This window comes from Microchirus variegatus (assembly GCF_963457635.1).
Source record: "Microchirus variegatus genome assembly, chromosome: 2".
NCBI classification, from domain to species: domain Eukaryota; kingdom Metazoa; phylum Chordata; class Actinopteri; order Pleuronectiformes; family Soleidae; genus Microchirus; species Microchirus variegatus.
In genome coordinates, this window is record NC_139803.1 from 41875114 (window position 1) to 41896514 (window position 21401).

A 21401-nucleotide genomic window follows, 5' to 3' on the forward strand; every position below is an offset into this window, starting at 1 on the left:
ATATCCGATTTGTCATCAAACAATACATTTATATATATATATATATATATATATATATATATATATATATAAAGTATATATACATTCATTAATCAAAAATTAGAATTATATAATTCAGAATATTCTGATGAATATATATTGTTGTTTGGTGCTAAATTTGAGACAAATATTTAAAGCAGCTCAATCACAGCTCACTGATAATCTGCATTTTCTGGATATATTGAGAAAATATTTAAGAAAATGTAAGTGTAATTTACGAATTAAAAAACAACAAAACAAAAGGTGTAATTTGACCATTAAAAGATCATAGGTTTAATTTCACTGTCATCACCATTTTCCGGATTAACTAAACGGATTAGTTTAGAAAATAATCAACAGATTAATGAATTAATGAATATGTGAAGAATAAACTGCTCGTTGCAGTACCACATTTGACCACAAGTCTTCCTATATGACCTCGTTGGAGGTGCTCACTTTAACGTGTCATTTTGGTTAATTTACGCATAAAAAACGTTACGTTACGACTTTTTCCTCATAATATTATGACTTTTCTCGTCACGTTATGACGTTTTCCCTCATAATATTGCGACTTTTCAAGTGATGCTACAACTTTTTCTCATTGTATGACATGAGGTTAAATGTTTATATGTGTTATGTTACCAGATTCTTAAAGTGAAATGCGTAAATATTACATACGTTTGTCTAAATGTACATTTTAATCGCACAATTTGACCGTTTTATACCGAGATTAATGAACGAATGAATGAATAAGTGAAGAATAAACTGCGTCACGATTGCAGCTCTCTGTTTACGAATTAACAGGACAATTTTTATATATATTTTTAAAAAATTCCACAGTTTTTCTAAATTTACTTAAACTATTTTCATTTAGAAAATTTCAACTCTTTTCACTCATTTAGTAGAGGATTTGTCATTAGAAAAGCTCACTTCAGCTCTGTTTTGCAATATTAATAACAGAACTGAGATACTTTTTACTCATAAAAATAAATTTCAGCTTCTTTGTTTCGTCGTTTCTTTCTCGAGAGTTTGATTTGTCGGAAGAAAACGCATCATTTACGGCGTTTAACACACACAAAAAAAACAAGGCGGTAAAAGAAGAAGAAGAGGAAGAGGAAACAATTTTCCCAGTAAATAAGGACAGGGTTATATAAACGTTAGTGTTGATGTTCCGTGGATGAACACACCCAGAGGACTGGCTTCAAGGGAATTTCCATTGCTCTTCTTGTTCTTCTCGTCCGGTGTCTTTGACTTTGTGTGTGTGTGTGTGTGTGTGTGTGTGTGTGTGTGTGTGTGTGTGTGTGTGTGTGTGTGTGTGTGTGTGTGTGTGTGTGTGTGTGTGTGTGTGTGTGTCTGAGGTCAATGCACTTAACTTCCCCTCAGAGCTGAAGCCAAACTCAAGTCAATAAAGTCTGTACGTTACGTTTAAATAACACAAGTCAAACAGGTAAATACCATCATTTCAAACAAGAGGTGAATGTTTCCTGATGTGGAATTTTTTTAAATGTATTTATTTATTTATTTATTCATTCATTCATTCATTTTTATATCATTTATACAAATAAAGAAGAAAAAAAACTGCAATGTCAGAGAATCGCCACAGGGAGGCGGTGTTGAGCCACAGTAGTGACTCAGTTGAATTGAGGACAACAAACGTGGCAAAATAATTGGGTAATAGAGCTATTAAAAAATTAAGTGTGAGTCATGGAAAACTAAAGAGAGAAAAGAAAAGAGGGTAAACACATCTGTGCAGTCCAATATATGGAAAATAAGACATTTAAACAAAGTTTATGAGGTGATTTTATGTCAAATTATAATTCTATATATATAAGGAGTTGAGGACTATGTAAGAATTACCGATTTAAGTCATAATAAGTGACAAAAACTCAACTCAGAAGTGGAATTTATGACCAATTCATGCTTTAAAAAAGTGATTTAATGACCGTTTTAAACTTTAATGTGGATTTTTTTGTTTTTATCACAATGTTGTCTCTGTTAAATTCACAATATTGGACATTTATTAAGATTTACCCGAGCCTGACATTGATTATTATGGATTATTTGACAATATACTCTTTAAAAAACGCAAAAAAGTCACATAAGACTGGACAACACGGCCATAAACGTTATTGTGATAATTATAGTAAAGTAAAGATCGTGTTTTGCAACTTTTATTTTGAAACAAAACGTGGAATTGAAACATTTGTTGGCTTTTTATGCCAAATTGTGCAATTGCATTTGTAATTTTTGAATTAAGTGCAAATGGCTGATGTATTGTTTTAAAAATCATGTTAGAATTATATAATTCACAATATTCTGATAAATATTCTGTATTTTTTTGTCGTTTGGTGCTAAATTTGACAGAAATATACAAAGCAGCTCAATCACAGCTCACTGATGATCTTCATTTTCTGGATATATTGAGAAAATAAGCAATTGATTGGTCAACAAATGAAGAATAATCTGCTCGTTGCAGTCCCACATATGACCACAAGTCTTCCTACGACTTTATATTATGAAGGGAATATTCTGTTGCCCAATAATCTGTCGATTTACATGATTTACAGTAAAAACATGTAGCTATAATCACATGCTCACTTTGACACGTTTGTTATTTTGGGTAATTTTGGTTAATTTGAGTGAAATTTACACTTAAAAAGAAAGTGTAATTTCACTAATTGTGGCAGATTAAAAGATCAGAGGTTTTGGTTGCAACAGCTCACAGTTTTTAATTTCACTGTCACGGCGTCATTTCACTGTTTCTGCACCAACTAAACAGATTATTTAGAGAGTAATCAACAGATTAATGAATAAATTAATATAATCTGCTCGTTGCAGTACCACATTTGACCACAAGTCTTCCTATATGACCTTGTTGGAGACAATTTATAAACAGGAAATGAACATCATTGAGGAGCACGCGCTCACTTTAACGTGTAATATTACAACTTTTTCTCTTAATGTTGCGACTTTTTCCTCATAATATTACGACTTTTCTCGTGATGGTACGACTTTTTCTCATAATATTACGACTTTTCTCTCGTAATGTTACGACTTGTCTCATAATATTACGACTTTTCTCGTAATGTTACATCTTTTCTCATAATATTACGACTTTTCTGATAATATTACGACTTTTCTCATATATATTACGACTTTTCAAGTAATGTTAAGACTTTTTCTCATAATGTTACGACTTTTTCTCATATATTACGACTTTTCAAGTAATGCTACAACTTTTTCTCATAATATTCTGACTTTTCACATAATGTTGCAACTTTTTCCTCATAATATTACGACTTTTCTCGTAATGTTACGACTTTTTCTCATATCACGACTTTTCTCGTCATGTTATGACTTTTTCCTCATAATATTACGACTTTTTCTCAAAAAATCCCGAATTTCCTCGTCATGTTATGACTTTTTCCTCATAATATTACGACTTTTGTCACATATTACGACTTTTCAAGTAATTCTACACCTTTTTCTCATAATATTACGTTTTATACCAAGATTAATGAATTAACGCATGAATAAATGAAGAATAAACTGCTCGTTGCACTACCACATTTGACCACAAGTCTTCCTTTATGACCTTGTTGGAGACAGTTTTATAAACAGGAAATTAACTTGTGGCTGTAAAGACACATCATTGAGGAGCGCGTGCTCACTTTGACGTGTAATTTTGGTTAATTTACGCATGAAAAACGTAAATGTTGCGACTTTTTCCTCATAATATTATGACTTTTCTCGTAATGTTACAACTTTTTCTCATAATATTACGACTTTTCTCGTAATGTTATGACTTTTTCTCATAATATTACGACTTTTTCCTCATAATATTACGACTTTTCAAGTAATGCTACAACTTTTTCTCATAATATTATGACTTTTTCTCATAATATTACGACTTTTCTCGTCATGTTATGACTTTTTCCTTATAATATTACGACTTTTGTCACATATTACGACTTTTCAAGTAATTCTTCACCTTTTTCTCATAATATTACGTTTTATACCAAGATTAATGAATTAACGCATGAATAAATGAAGAATAAACTGCTCGTTGCACTACCACATTTGACCACAAGTCTTCCTTTATGACCTTGTTGGAGACAGTTTTATAAACAGGAAATTAACTTGTGGCTGTAAAGACACATCATTGAGGAGCGCGCGCTCACTTTGACGTGTAATTTTGGTTAATTTACGCATTAAAAAAAAAAAACCGGGTAATTTCACCAATTGTCGCGGATTAAACCATCAGAGGTTTTGGGTGTAACGTTTTTTTTTTTTATTGTCTATTCATTGACGAAAAAACTCAGGAGGGAAAAATGGAAAGTTTGAGAGAGAGAGAGAGAGAGAGAGAGAGAGAGAGAGAGAGACTGTGGAGCTCTTGTTTGGATGAGAGGAGGAGGAGGAGGAGGAGGTGAAGAAGGAGGAGGAGGAGGAGTGGGAGTGCGTGGGATAGTGAAGGAAAAAGAAAAAGTCGGACATTCACAGAGTGAAGACAGGAGGAGAAAGTGTTTTTAAGTGAGAGACAAAGTGAGAGAATGACGTGAGGACATTTGGACATTTGTTGGACTGAAGCGCAGAGGACGCGGTTCTGTTCGTGCTGCACGCGCAGAGGAAGCGGGATTAGGATTATGTAGGAATTGCCGACTCAAGTCATGGTAAGTGATTTAAAAAAAAAGTCAACTTTTTTAAAATGACAGTGATTTAATGACCGTTTTAACCCGAAAAAAACGCGATAAGTGAAGCGCGAGTTTTGCGCATTTTACGCAACAAATACAATGTTGTTTTCGAAACAAAAGTTTGTAAAAAGACAGAAAGTCAAAGTGACGATGTCACGGTTTTTTTTCTGGTTTTAACGACATGAAAACATCACGTTTTCAAATCCACTTTATTGTTGTATGTTTTTGCAGATTTGCACGAGCGTCACATCGAGTCTTTGACAGTAAACATTATGCAGTCGATAAGTAAAGACCTTTTATTTTGAAAAACAAACAAACAAACAAAAACAACCTAACAATATTAAATTGTGGTTAAAATTGTTCAACACACACAGATGTGGAAAATCACGTGTTCTGAGACTCTTAAAGTTCACTGTTTTGAACAATTAGACAAATGAGAAGTGGAGTTTATCAACAATTCATCTTTAAAAACGTGATTTAAAGACAGTTTTTAACTTTAATGTGTTTAACTCAAAGTGTTCAGTTCACTCAAAGTCCAGAGGAAAGAAGATATCACTTTGTTTTCTGTTTTTAACACATGAAAACATAATATACATCATATTAGGACTTTTCTCGTAATGTTAGGACTTTTCTTGTAATGTTACGACTTTATTTCTCATAATATGACTTTTTTCTTGTAATATTACAACTTTATTCTCGCAATGTTACGACTTTTTCTCTTAATGTTACAACTTTTCCCCCTAATATTATGACTTTTTTCATATTGTTCTGACTTTTCTCATAATATTACGACTTTTTCCTCATAATATTATGACTTTTCACATTATGGTGCGACTTTTCAGGTAATGTTGCGACTTTTTCCCTCATAATATTACGACTTTCTCTCATAATATTACAAATTTTCACGTAATGTTGCGACTTTCTCATATTATGATTTTTCTCTTCATGTTAAATTTTTTTCTCATATTTCGACATTTTCTGATAATATTACGACTTTTCACGCAATGTTGCGACTTTCCTTGTCATGTTACGACTTTTTCTCATAATATTACTACTTTTCATGTAATGTTGCGACTTTCTCATATTACGACTTTTTCTTGTAATGTTACAACTTTTTCTCATAATATTATGACTTTTCACGTAATGTTGCGACTTTTTCTAATAGTAATACGACTTTTCTCGTCATGGTACGATTTTTTCTCATAATATTACGACTTTTCTCATAATATTATGACTTCACATAATGTTGCAACTTTTTCTCATAATAATACGACTTTTCTCGTCACGTTACGATTTTTTCTCGTCACGTTACGATTTTTTCTCATAATATTACGACTTTTTCTGATAATATTACGACTTTTGACGCAATGTTGCGACTTTCTCATATTACGACTTTTCTCGTCATGTTACGACTTTTTCTCATAATATTACGACTTCGCGTAATGTAGCGACTTTCTCATATAACCACTTTTCTCGTAATGTTACGACTTTTTCTCATTATATTATGACTTTTCACGTAACGTTGCGACCTTTTCTCATAATATTTTACAACTTTTCTCGTCATGTTGCGACTTTTTTCCATTACGAGGTCCAGATTTCCTCAAAAGCAAAATGGATGTGAAACAAACCAGAGGTTCACTATTTATTTATGCGCGTTTTGTTACGAGATTCTCAAAATGTGACAGTTTGTTTTTACAGCTAACATTCTCTTTGTTATGTTACGGCAGAAGAACGACGTGACTTCACACATGTATATTGTTGGTGTATTATTGCTGCTGTACTGAATCATTCCCTTGCACTTGAGAAGAATCGTGCACAGCTGTCAGATCGCAGCAGCAGCAGCAGCAGCAGCAGCATCAGCTCAGAACGACGTGATTTAAAAACGCTGTGACGCCAGTGATTTTTGTGGTCGAGCTGCGGAGCTGGGAAAAAAAAAGGAGCTCTCTGTTGCATCTCCTGGGATTTTGTTTACCATCCACACCCACATGTGGTCCAATCAGTGAACACACACACACACACACACAGTATATACATACATACACGTCAATTAAATTAGTGAAAAGAAGAAAGAAACGAGCAGAAAACAAAGTTTCAGTGTGTTTGAAAGGGTGGAGCAGTTTTTGGCAGAGAGAGGAAGTGAAAAAGGCAAAGAGAAAGAGAGGAGTGTAATAAAAGAGGAGGGTAGGGTTTTTTATTTTAGGAGAGTTGGACTTCAGCAGCAGGGTTTTTTCTTTTTTTCCTTTTCTGTGATGCCGCATTTTCCACATCGGGACCTGAGAGAAGAAAAAAAAGAGGGAAAAAGAAACGGGAAGAAGGGATGAAGTCTGCGTCAGAGCTCAGGGAAAAGAGAAGAGGAACAGATGTGAACGTGACAACTTTCACAGACGTAAAGATTCTCTCCGTCATAACTAAATCAGTGCTTCTGATACGTTAAAATACGCTAACAAACACTTCGTTCTCGTATTCTCTAATCTACTACGGTTACGACTTTTTCTCGTAACATTAGGACTTTACTCTCGTAATGTTACGACTTTATACCCCATGATATGACTTTTTTTCTCGTAATATTACGACTTTATTCTCGTAACGTATTACAACAATTTCTCGTAATCGTAATGTTACGACTTCATTCTCATAATATTACAACGATTTCTCCTATTCGCAATGTTACGACTTTTTCTCACAATATTAGGACTTTATTCTCACAATGTTCCGACTTTAATATTACAACTATTTCTCGTAATATTACGAATTTAATTTAGTAAGGTTACGACTTTCTCATAATGTTACGACTTTATTCCCCATAATATGACTTTTTCTCTTAATATTACGATTTCTCGTAATCGTCATGTTACGACTTAATTCTCATAACGTTACAACTTTATTCTCGTAACGTTACGACTTAATTCTCGTAATATTACTTTTTTTCTTGTAATATCGCGACTTTATTCTCGCAATGTTACGACTTTTCCCATTAATATTACAACTATTTCACGTAATAGTACGACTTTAATCGAGTAAGGTTACGACTTTTTCTCATAACATTAGGACTTTATTCTCGCAATGTTACGACTTTATTCCTCATAATATGACTTTTTTCTCGCAATGTTACAACTTTTCCTCTTAATATTACGATTTCTCGTAATCGTCATGTTACGACTTTTTCTCATAACATTACGACTTAATTCTCATAACGTTACGACTTTATTCTCCCAATGTTACGACTTTTTCTCAATTTTACAACTATTTCTCGTAATCGCAACGTTACGACTTTATTCTCATAACGTTACAACTTTATTCTCGAGAATAAAGTCGTAATATTACGAGAAAAAAAGTAATATTACGACTTTATTCTCGCAATGTTACGACTTTTCCCATTAATATTACAACTATTTCACGTAATAGTACGACTTTAATCGAGTGAGGTTACGACTTTATTCCTCATAATATGACTTTTTTCTCGTAATATTGCGACTTTATTCTCGCCATGTTACGACTTTTTCTCTTAATATTACAACTATTTCTCGTAACATTCTGACTTTTCTCGTAATGTCAGGACTTTTTCTCATAGTATTATTACTTAATCACACACACACACACACACACACACACACACACACACACACACACACACACACACACACACACACACACACACACAGTGTTGATGTGGCAGAGGGTATTTCCATTCCTCACGTCTGCTTTTCAAACTCTTAATGGGACGAAAGCGTCCACAGAGGAGTCTGATGAAAGTTGTAGCAACAACCGGTGTTTTCTGTGTGTGTGTGTGTGTGTGTGTGTGTGTGTTTGTTTTACCCGGCTGGGAGTCCCAAAGCGGGTGGAGATAACAGCAGCAGAACAATCCAGACAGGATCAGTGATGTTGTCATTCGCGGGAATCCAAGTTTCCTGTGATTGTCAAGAGAACGACTGCGACAGAGAGAACAAGGTCAAACTCAAGAGTTCTTCTTTTCTTTATGGAGAATAAAGTCCTAATATTATTCGTAGACTTTTTTTTTGTCATATTATGACTTTTTTCTCATAACATTATGACTTTTTCTTGTGATATTATGACTTATAAATATTATGACCATGATCTCATGACTTTATGACTTTATTCTTGTAATATTACAAGGTTTTCTCACAATAATATGACTATTTCCTCATAATATTTACTTTTTTCTCGGAATATTTTGACTTCTTAACGTTAATTCTCATAATATTGCGACTTTATTCCCGAAAGACTTATTATTTTTCGTCGTAAATGACAACATGTGCCAACGAATACTTCTTTATCTGCATTTTTCTAGCGCATACTTTAGCTAACAATGTCACGTTTTTGCGTTTAAACAGTGCTAACCATGTTTTAGCATTAGCAACAACAGTCACTGCTCTGCTAACTTCCGCCAAGTGTCAGGCTAAAGCGCGACGTCAGCCGCTAAAGCGACACATAAAGTGCGTTAAGCGCTAACAGATAAATAACCGCTATAACGGCGAAAACAATCAAACATTACACACGCCACTACTTCAAAAGTTGCTAACTTGCTAACGACTGTTTTTTTTATCTGGTGACAAGTTGTTGGGTTTACAGCTAGCTTGACTATGCTAACCAAGTGACCAAAAGGAAAGAGTAAATCCTGGTTTGTTTCAATTCATTGGCCATTGTTTTTGTTTATAAATAAAGTAAAAAAGACTTGATAACGCAAGCTAGTTAGCTAAATGTGTTCACGTTTCCCTGGATAACTTTATTTATAATACCTTATGGGCCGACTTTGACCTTAAAGTGTAAAGTAAATTTGTTTTGATATAATTTGACTAAACTGTTGGCTCATTTGTTAGCGCGCTAACATTCTGACAAAGCTAAATACAATGTTTGTTTTGTTTTGTTTTGAGCAGCGAAACTCCCCCCCCCAAAAAATAGGAAAAGGACAGCGTTTGATGAAATTTACCAGGAATGTGGCTTCATGGCTTCACAAAAGGATGATTACATTTTGGCGCCGATTTTGGGAAACTGAGTCGACTTGGCGGACGCTTGGCGCTCCTCGAGTGCTTTCTCCAGTGTTACGCCCTTATTTTGTCCCATTTTCCCACGCACAGACCGAAGGAGCTTAAGTCTAAGTCTGAAACGATCCGTTTAAAAACGTCGCCGCGATCTGGTCGACCTACTGTAGATTATACGGGGAGATTTAGAGACGGAAATTAGTCTCAGGCCTCCTTTCCCTTTTCGTCTACCTCCTCCTCTGTTTAAATTTCACCTCCATCTTTCCCGCGACAGCATCCTTTCCTCCTAATCATGTCATCTCCCATCACTCTCCGTCTTCATCTGGTTTCCATCATGGTTAGTGCTTACTCTTGTTTCCCATCGATCTCTCCCCTCAGGTCAGGCCTTTTCCAGCTCTCTGTGTCTGAGCCCTCACAAGACTGTCTGCTTCAGAATCTGTGTGACAGATCCAAAGTGAAGCCATGTGAATTTCCCCCTTCTCCGCATGTATTCACTAATCTAATAGTTTTTTTTCTTCTTTTTTTCTGCGCTGGACGACGACGACAACCAGCGTCTCGTCCCGTTCGCTTCGTCCGCGCACAGGAAAAGAAAAGACGGAAAGAAGTCTGACGCACAAGCGACACTCATCTCCGATTCTGTCCTCGCTCGCAGGTTTTCAGACAATGGACGAGGACGCACACACTCGTGCACAGTGTGTGCGTCCGTCCTGTACTCGCTGCACAGCACATGCTGAATGAACTCGTGCACACTTTCCCCGGTGACTCAACGTCCACGCGGTGCAAGTAGCATCGGACAAAACGCGACGATGAAGAAGTGTTTTTTTTTTACAGGTAAACAAACGTTAAAACGTACAACGTTAAAGCAGAGATCTCAAACTCACCGAGTGTCTAGTTTGGTCAGTCGGGGGCCGGTGAAGTCAACCTTTTGAGACAAAGGCCACGTCCCAATACCTCCCCTAACCCTACATTTTTCCCCTAACCCTACATTTTTGTCCTAACCCTTAATTTTGCGCGTTCACGTGTACGGTGGAGCAAGGTGGAATTGCGATTTTCCCCTTATAATCAACCCTCAAAATGTAGTGAGCTCTGATGCGGGCTTAAAACGAAGTGGAAGATGAAATTACCTATGATGCTTTGCGAATTCAGCGAGCTGGCCACATCTGCCGAGGAAGAATTTCGTTATATAAGTAATATATTTTCGCAAATAAGCACGTTACAATGTCGAAATGTGTTGGAATATGTTGGTTTGATATACATCCACAGGACCGTTGAGCTTTGAACACTAATGTCAGAAAAATAAGTGACGATTCATCAAAGCAGCTAGCCAACTAGCTAGCTAGCGGCTATTTGCCGAGTGCTTCGAGAGAGTTTGCGCGACATGTAGCTGCGTACAGGCCCTTAGTTACGTCTCACTGAAAACACAAGAAAAAACGTAAATATCTATCTATTTGCTGCTGGATGTTAGCATGATGATAGCTTTTTCTGACCTAAAATGGAAGCTTATTCTCCTGCACCAAAGTCCAGTGTTTTTAGATCATGGAACACAGAATCTATTGCTCGATTAAGTCGCTGACAGAGAGCCACGGGTTAACATTTTGTGAGATTACATCACTGAAAAGTGATGCTAACATCACTGTTTTTGAGTGGTTGACAAGTTGTTCTATTTACAGCTAGCTTGACTGTGCTAACCAAGTAACCAAAAGGAAAGGTGTTAAATTTGTTTGTGTTTGACTCCGTGGATAACTTCATTTTATAACACTTTGTGGGCCGACTTTGACTTTAAAGTGTAAAGTATGTCTACTAACATGCTAACATCACTGTTTTTAAGAGGTTGACAAGTTGTTTTACAGTTTTACAGCTAGCTTGACTGTGCTAACCAAGAAACCAAGAATAAATAGTTTTTGTTAATACATATATTTTAAAGTAAAATGTTTTGGTAACATGTAAAAGACTTAGAGCAAGAAACCTTTGTGTTAGCTAAATTTGTTTGTGTTTGACTCCGTGGATAACTTTATTTTATAACACTTTGTGGGCTAACTTTAAAGTGTAAAGTACATTTGTTTTGATATAATTTGGCTAATCCGTTGGCTCCTGGGTTTACGGCACTACTCCAAGCATAAATGCTAATGTGCAAAGTCTGCTAACATGCTAACATCGTTGTTTTTAAGAGGATGACAAGTTGTTCTTACAGCTAGTGACTGTGCTAACCAAGTGTATGATCCTGGTTTGTTTCAATTCAAAAAATATAGTGTTTAATTTAAGTTTTGGCCATTGTTTTTGTTAATAAATATATTTTAAAAGTTAATATTTTGCTAACAAGTGTACACGACTTAAAGCAGGAACCTTTAGCTAAATTTGTTCATGTTTGACTACGTGGATAACTTTATTTATAATACTATGTGGCCTGACTTTGACTTTAAAGAGTTTGGTTTGACCTAATTTGACTCAACGGTTGGCACCTTTGCTAGCTTGCGCAGCATAAAGGCAACAAAGGCCTATGAGCAGGATATTCCCCTCCACAAAAATGACTGTTTTTCTGGAAAAAGAAGCGCTCCACAGTTGACCCTGCGTGGTTGTATATGAGAGCGATGGAATCATGTTGCAGAGTCTTTGCAGAGACGGAAAAAAAGAACCACACACGGCGCCGCGATGCACAAAGAGTTGATTAACACCAGAGCGAGCGAGCGGACGACGACCAGGTCCACGGACGCTTTAATTTACTGTTAACTCCACTCAGTTTAGGAGGAAGTTCCCGCTGACTCGCCTTGGAGTCGTCCAGACCTCCCGCAGGGACTTTTACTAGACTCAATATGTTCTGTCACTGAGCCAAAAGGCTGTTTGAACCTCTTTTTTACGACCACTACACCTACTCACACAACACGCTCGCGGACAGACTGTTGTTTACCATCGTCTGTGACTGAACCTGACCTACTTTAGACCCTACAGTGAAGAGGAATTCATCCATTAGTTGTTTTGGTCCATTAAAATGTTTGGGAAATGTTCATCAGCGTTTCCCAAACCTGAAAATAATGACGTTCACAGATGTCTTGTTTTGTCCAAAAAAACACAAATAATTCAGTTTTAATGATTTCCTGGTGATATGGAGCAAAGAAGAAGAAGAAGCTGAAAACTTCTTTTAATTATTTTAAAAAAAAAAAAACATTCAAAGACGATAACGTCCCTTTTCATACTTTTTTAATGCATGTTTTTCCAATAAATTATCCCTCGTACATTAGCTGTAATTAGCTGTAAAGCTAAAATATATATTTAAAGCGGAACTAGACCGGAAGTTCCTATTATCGCTGTTTTTTTGGTGTGTATCTGCGTCATTACCTTGTTTACGAAGCCCTGACGGTTCGAAACAAACAGTTCAGCCATTGCTGAGAACGTTGTGTTTTATTGTAATCTCGGGGCTCAACGAGATCACTGAAAATCCCATAATAGTTACGTAAACAGCGGTTCTCCTGAACAACCGATCGTCCTGCTCCGGGCACTAGTCCGGGCACATCCGGTTGCGTACATTGAACCGCAGAAGAAGAATAACGTCCGTTGTGGAGGTGTTTCACGAGCGACAGTGTCTTCTGACTCTGGGTCTGACTCCGGTTTAAAGTCATCAAAGGGACTGCGGCGGGGAGTCGTGAAGAAGCTATTTTTAAACACTGTTAAAACAATGTTTTGATAATGAGGAGCAGTGCATCCGCCGTTCCAGAGGGGGGCGCTGCGCTTCTGAGAACGGATGTGCTGGATAGTACTGGCCAATCACAAGACTCTGTCTTCTGGGGGTTAAAGTTCACTCTGAAATCTCGCAGCAGAAAAACACTGTCAGAAAAGAGGATTTCTCTCGGCTCGTTTACAGCAACTAGGAGGTTTTTGACCATAAAAACAAGTTAATGTATGTAAGTAGACCTCCATAACTAACATATATGTGCAACAGGACCACTCTATGTCACCTTTAAGCTAGTTTTAGTCATCAAATCTTGCCAAAAGTCTTATTTAATTCAATAAAATAGCATTCAAATTTGGGTAAGCTCATATGTCAGAATAGTTCTGCCACATTTCATCAATTAATCCATACGTAATTTACAAGAAAATGACAAACTAACTTTTTTTTGATAGTAATAAATGACTATTTTCTTAATTTCAGCTTCTTAAAGGCCCAGTGTGGAATAATTACACTGGTTTATTGGCATAACTTGAAAATACTACCCATAAGTATGTTTGTATAGGTGTAAAACTTCTTTCAAACTCTAAAAATCTGGTGCGGTTGCTGTGTTTCTACGGTAGCCTGAAGGGACAAATCAGCCAGTGAGCTTTCATTTCATATATTTAAAGCAGAAGCCGACAATCGCGAGATTATTTCTGGCATGTGAAGGCCACCGTAGTTCCCCCGATGCACCTACGCTCTTAAAAATAAGGGTTCCAAAAGGGTTCTTCTACAAGGGCTGAGGTTCTACCTGGAACCATTTGTTTTTCAAGGGTTCTTGGTAACACCAATGGTTCCAGTAAGAACCATTTTTGATCCAGAGAACCCTTTAAAACCCCTTTCCTGAATAAAGGGTTCCAGGAAGACCCATAGGGTTCTCCTATGAGGACAAGCCGAAGAACCTAATATGGTTCTACTTAGCACTTTTAGTGTAGGTTTGTACCATTTCACCATTAGATGTCACTAATTCTCACACACCGGACCGTAGAATGTGAGTACGTTCATTTTTATTATGACTTATTCTTCGGCTCCTTAACGTGAGAAAACAGACGGATAAGATGTCGTTATTTTGAGGTTTGGGAAACGTCAAGAGTTAAGTATTTGAAACGTGAACTGATTAAATGTCATTCAGTGGTTTTGCCCACACACGAAAAAAGACGGCGTTTGAGCTGCTCCTTGAGAACAGATCTATTCACAGAGTCACATTTATGAAAAAGGTTAACTCTAAAGGTTTTTTCCCCTCTGAGTTGCTGTGTAAATTTTATCCTAAACAATATTTGTTACCATGGAGGAAAAGTGACTCAGAGTCCGGTGCCACAGACTGAAGGCGCTAACCAAGAGTTAGCTCTGCAGCCAAGACAGCGGATAAGAAACAGAACCTGCCACTGAAAAAACCTTCATTCGTTCATGAACTGAACATTTAAAGTATGCTAACGCTAACACAAATCCATCTTTAACTCTGCATTAGTTAGTTTAGTTTAGCCTGTTACTCATAACTAAGCGCACGTCTGGATTGATTCTGTTCATAACCCTTGAGGACGGAATTTTCGGTTAGACGGTTGTCTGCTTTTATGCAGACGACGTTGCCGTGTTGACGGTTCCAGCCATGCCCGAGTCAGAAGCCTAAACATATCGCTCTGCTAAAGATAGTTTAAGATAGCCTAAAAACGATCCAGTTCCAACTCATAACTTCCGCGAAAATGAGCTCAGGCCAAAAAACAGACTAGAAAGGACACCAAAGCCGGAAGAAAAACGAGGACCCGAAGATGACACAAAAGCAGCTAACACTCGATGCTAATTTAGCTAACAGCTAACACGGAGTCTGGGGCTTAACAGCTAATGCTAAAAGAGAGCTCCGAAAGTTCAGACAAGAGTCCCGGAGAGGCACAACGGCAATTTCAAGACTCCCAGACACGGATGGAGACGTCAATGACCGAGATTAAAGAGCGGTACGAGAGAGCGCTAGCTTTCTTGCTAAGTCAACTCTGAAACTACAGCAACATATAAACATTTGTCTGGAGAGGGCTCACAGGGCCACGACGCCAAAACTAAACGTGGTCTAGAAATAAGGTCGTCTTGACTTGGTATCGCTAACAACGGCTAGCCCGCGCTAAGTTTGCGCCCGACTTTTCAAACGGAACGCGGTCGAATCGTAGCGCGACGTAGGGCTGGGGACGATTACGGCCTCGAATCGATATCACGATGTATCGAGCGGGCCTCACCTCGATCAACGATAAATGAACGATAAGTACGAAGTTGCTAAAAACGACGTCATCGCCTCATTTGCGTAATTGACAATTTGCCCGATATAAGCGTCCGTGTAAGTGTCGATTATCGTCGTAAATTTCGATAACGATACATTTTCCGATTTATATCGCCCAGCCCTAGCGCGACGTTACTTCCAGTTCCGACTTTACGATGTCAACGTACCGTCTCCTCCGTTTAGTTTCCCCCGTTCGCAGCTTCCTTTTTATTTGGTTTATTCGGTCGTCTCTGGCAAAGTTGCGTAACCAAAAGCAACAGTTTGTTTCCTCGTGTGATACTCATTTTACCCTCTTCTCTGGTCAACCACACAAACCCCCCCCCCCTCCTTTCCCCTCTATCGCCCCCCTCTGGGCAGAAAAACTAAAAAAAATGATTTTTCAAACACTGTTGAACCCAGGTCTTCTTCCATAAACCACCAGCACCAGCTCATTCTCTCCTGGCTCGCTCTCTCGCTCTCTCTCTCCGATTTTTTCCGAACACTCTGTTCTCCCCATTCCGGTTTTTTCCTCCCATTGGATCCATCCCTCACGGTTATTCGGCACAATGTGTGTGTGTGTGTGTGTGTGTGTGTGTGTGTGTGTGTGTGTGTGTGTGTGTGTGTGAGACAACCGACATAATCGTTGTCAGATGAGGCCGACGAGAGTCGTACGGAGGTGAAACAAAGAGAAAAGAAGAAGAAGAAGAAGAAGAAGAAGAAACTCCGGAGATGAGGGGGGGTGGAAGAAGAGAGCGGTGGTGGGAAAATGGAGGGAGAGCGAAAGAGAAGAAGTGGGGGTGAAGAAGAGGAAAAAAAAAGTTCCAGGTTGTCACGGCAACGGCCAGTTTAGAAAAATAAACATTTCATGTGTTGCGCTGCACTGGTGTGTGTGTGTGTGTGTGTGTGTGTGTGTGTGTGTGTGTGTGTCTTTAAGCAGCTGTGAGGACCGATCGTCAAACAAACCTATCTTTGTGAGGACGTTTTGTCTGGTCTACACAACTTTAACAGGCTTTTTGAGGGGTTAGGACCTGGTTTTAGAGGTTAGAGGTTAGGAGATTGAAGTTCTGGTGGTCCAGTCCAGGTCCACAAGCCCGGGAACTGGGGGTTTGGATCCCCAGGCAGAGCTCTGGGCAGAAAAAGGGGGCCCATCTATACGATTTAAAGGCGCCATATGTAAGAATGTGGCCAAAAACGGTTTTCTACGTTCAAATTCAAAATACCGAGGTCTTTTAGGTTTTCGTTTTTTGACGTAACTGGCAACCCGTGGTTTGCTCGGCAGCTGAGAGTCTACTGACCGCAATGACTGGTAGACGGCGGTAGGTGGCGCCACACGACGCCAAAACATGATTTTCAAAACATAAACATGATTTGCAGTCTGCAAAATATATTTTTTTTTAATGCAAATATTTTGTCCGTACTGTTGTTGTTGGTGAGTTCAGTTTGTTATATGAACATTATTCCTCAGATGCACCTTTAAGTTAATTCATAAATCCAATATATGTTTTTTTGGGAATCTGGATTTGAAGACGGGTCACCGGCGGGTCAGTGAGTGGGAGGTTAAGTGTTGTGGGTAAATTAAGGGTAATTAAGGCTATGAGGTAAACTATAAGCTGTGAGGACCAATCGTCAAACAAACCTATCTTTGTGAGGACGTTTTGTCCGGTCTACACAACTTTAACAGGCTTTTTGAGGGTTAAGACCTGGTTTTAGAGGTTAGAGGTTAGGAGATTGAAGTTCTGGTGGTCCAGTTCCAGGTCTACAAGCCCGGGAACTGGGGGTTTGGATCCCCAGGCAGAGCTCTGGGCAGAAAAAGGGGGGCCCATCTATACGATTTAAAGGCGCCATATGTAAGAATGTGGCCAAAAACGGTTTCTACGTTCAAATTCAAAATACCGAGGTCTTTTAGGTTTTCGTTTTTTGACGTAACTGGCAACCCGCGGGTTGCTCGGCAGCTGAGACTCTACTGACCGCAATGACTGGTAGACGGCGGTAGGTGGCGCCACACGACGCCAAAACATGATTTTCAAAACATAAACATGATTTGCAGTCTGCAAAATATATATTTTTTTAATGCAAATATTTTGTCCGTACTGTTGTTGTTGGTGAGTTCAGTTTGTTATATGAACATTATTCCTGAGATGCACCTTTAAGTTAATTCATAAATCCAATACATGTTTTTTTGGGAATCTGGATTTGAAGACGGGTCACCGGGGGGTCAGTGGGTGGGAGGTTAAGTGTTGTGGGTAAATTAAGGGTAATTAAGGCTATGAGGTAAACTATAAGCTGTGAGGACCAATCGTCAAACAAACCTATCTTTGTGAGGACGTTTTGTCCGGTCTACACAACTTTAACAGGCTTTTTGAGGGTTAAGACCTGGTTTTAGGGTTAGAGGTTAGAGGTTAGAGGTTAGGAGATTGAAGTTCTGGTGGTCCAGTCCAGGTCTACAAGCCTGGATCCCCAGGCAGAGCTCTGGGCAGAAAAAGGGGGCCCCTCTATACGATTTAAAGGCGCCATATGTAAGAATGTGGCCAAAAACGGTTACTACGTTCAAATTCAAAACACAGAGGTCTTTTAGGTTTCGTTTTCTCACGTAACTGGCAACCCGTGGTTTGCTCGGCAGCTGAGACTCTACTGACCGCAATGATTGGTGGACGGCGGTAGGTGGCGCCACATGACGCCAAAACATGATTTGCAGTCTGCAAAATATTTTTTTTAATGCAAATATTTTGTCTGTACTGTTGTTGTTGGTGAGTTCAGTTTGTTATATGAACATTATTCCTGAGATGCACCTTTAAGTTAATTCATAAATCCAATACATGTTTTTTTGGGAATCTGGATTTGAAGACGGGTCACCGGGGGGTCAGTGGGTGGGAGGTTAAGTGTTGTGGGTAAATTAAGGGTAATTAAGGCTATGAGGTAAACTATAAGCTGTTCTGTCCGGCCTACACCACTTTAACAGGCTTTTTGAGGGTTAAGACCTGGTTTTAGTGTCAGGGTAAAGGTAAGGGTTATCCAAAACCACTTAGAAAAGAGCTACAGAAATAAGCTATGTAGAAGTAGTCTTGGAACAAACTCCAGTGGATAGGAACAGTGGACTGATAGGGTTAAGGGTTAGAGGGAAGGTCAGGGGTGTACAACATATGGCTAGATCATTGGTTCTCAAAGTGCGGCCCAGGGGGCCAATGGCGGCCCGCAGAAACATTTCTGGCGGCCCCCCGCAATGAATTACAGTTGATATTTTTTAATCCAGGAGCTACTAAGCTTGTTAAATGTTTATTGGACATTACTGGATACAGACCAATAAGTGTAAACAAAAATACTGGGTATTTACCTGGTTTCTATATGGTGAATTTTAGTGTATTATTGGGTTATAAGCTGGTAATAAGCAGGTAGCTACAGCCCCCAATTACTAGCTATTTACCCAGTAAATATATGGTAACAGAAATGTGTTACTTGGTATTAACCTGTAATTAGAAGGTAAGAACAATGGCCAAAATACTGGGTTATTACCCAGTAAATTATAAAGCATTATTATATTAACGCTTATATTACTTAACACTAAACTGTAGAACTGCAATCTGGTCATTAAAATTATTACAAATGGGATTTTTTTTCTGTTTTTTTTTCTTTGGCGACCCTCAGTCCAATGTTGGGTTCCTAAATTGGTCCTCAGGTATTAACACTTTGAGAACCCCTGGTCCAATTCCAGGGTTATGGTTATCCAAAGTGACTAAGAAAAGAGGAATAAGCTCTATAGAAGTAGTCCTGGAAAGAACTCCACTCGATAGGTAACAGTGGACTGTTAGCGTAAGGGTTAGGGGGAAGGTCAGGGGTGTACAATATATGGCTAGAGGGTCCAATTCAGGGTTAGGGTTAGGGTTTATCCAAAGCAGCTTACAAAAGACAAATAAGCTACACAGAAGTAGTCCAGTAGATAAGAACAGTGGACTGATAGAGGGTTAGGGTAAGACCTAGGACAGATGATGGTCTTGGAGGAGCCTTCAAGAGCTTCTTGAAGATACACAGGGACGCCCTTATGTTCTGGTAACACTCGGTAGGTCATTCCACCAGCGTCTCAGAATATAATGGACCCTAAAAGCAAGATCTATGCACGGTAAACCAGATTAGTGATTCATGCATTGTAGATCATAGATGGAGATGCTGGGGATTGAACCCAGGACCTCATACATGCGAAGCACGCGCTCTACCACTGAGCTACATCCCCTGATACCTGTAGCGTTTGTAGCTCCAGGGTGATCCATATGTGTGATTTGCACACACACGGTAAATGGTAAATTTAGGCATAATATTGTTTAAAATGTGCATTTATTTTGTTGAAAAACATCCCAGAACCTGATAAAACCTGTGTTTGAAATGTGAAATGAGACATTTTCCCAGCACTTAAAGGAAGAACTGTTTTCTTTTTGCTACTTTTTAGATTTCAGAAATGCAACAAACTATATATATATCTATATATATAGATATATAACTTTATACATGATGTTATCTTCATTTCATGGATTATTTTGACTTCAGATTACATTGATTTGGGTGGAGAAAGGACAAAAACGTCTCTTTTAATACTAAAGTTTGCAGAGGGAATGCATTATATCTACGAGTGTCCTCACAAGGGACATGAGACCAGTGTGTGTGTGTGTGTGTGTGTGTGTGTGTGTGTGTACATATGTGTGTATTAGCGTTAAGAGTTAATGTTGCTCTGGACTCTTTTGTTCTGGAGGTTCTTACGGGTTAAGGCCTTGGAGGAAATGTTTGACACTCCCCAGACCATACAACAGGAAGTTGAAAGTAGAATATGTGTATATCTGTGTGTGTGTGTGTGTGTGTGTGTGTGTGTGTGTGTGTGTGTGTGTGTGTGCGTGTGTCAGCAAAAAGCGAGACATGTTGGCTGTAAAACGCAAACACAGACATCAGAGTTGATTCAGCGTCCGGGGTTTGTTTTAACCCTTTCTTACCATCTCTCTCTCTCTCTCTCTCTCTCTCTCTCTGTGTGCGTCAGGGTTCGGAGGCGATGGAGGATTGCGTACAGGGGGCGCTCTCGTCACTGTATCCTCCTTTCGAGAGCACGGCTCCACCCCTTCTCTCTCAGGTACGCCTCTGCTACGCAAAACTTCACCTTCACTCCAGTCCTAAAGGAGACGTGGGACGACACATAAGTGATTAGCCTGATCTAAATAAACGTGGTTTGTGACGCTAATGCGATCTTTTTTTGTTAGCTTTCAGAAAATTTGAAATCGTACGTATGCATTGAACAAAAAAATGACCAAATGTCATCTAAGTGTTGGCGCCATATTGTGAAAAACATGAAGAGAACCCTCATTCAAACCACAGATTAGCTAATATTACCCGGTTACCACTGGTTTCTTATCCGTAAACGTTCAGAAAATGTAGCTAACGTTAGCAAAAAGACATACGGAAATAACGTTAGCTAATATTTTAGTGAATATAAAAAAAGAATCGTGAGATAAGATCACCATGAATCACTTCAAGATAAATCACCACACTCTTAGAAATAAGGGTTCCAAAAGGGTTCTTCTACAAGGGCTAATGTTCTACCTGGAACCATTTGCTTACAAGAAAGGGTTTTTTAAGGGTTCTTGGTAACACTAATGGTTCCTCTAAGAACCATTTTGATACAGAGAACTCTTTAAAACCCCTTTCCCGAAAAAAAGGGTTTTAAAAAGGTTCTTGGTGGAACCCTCCAAAAGGGTTCCTGGTGGAACCCTCCA

At 38.5% G+C, this 21401-nt stretch overlaps 1 protein-coding gene across 1 annotated transcript in view; it reads left to right on the forward strand.

The window, feature by feature from the left end:
• Positions 1–4594: 4594 nt before the first annotated feature.
• arhgef40 (Rho guanine nucleotide exchange factor (GEF) 40) overlaps positions 4595–21401 on the forward strand; it is a 60672-nt gene continuing 43865 nt past the window's right edge. The window contains exons 1-2 of the mRNA XM_083910185.1: positions 4595–4688; positions 20672–20761. Coding sequence (XP_083766311.1) covers positions 4686–4688; positions 20672–20761 — 93 coding nt within the window. The 5' untranslated portion in view covers positions 4595–4685. The remainder of the gene's footprint in view (positions 4689–20671; positions 20762–21401) is intronic.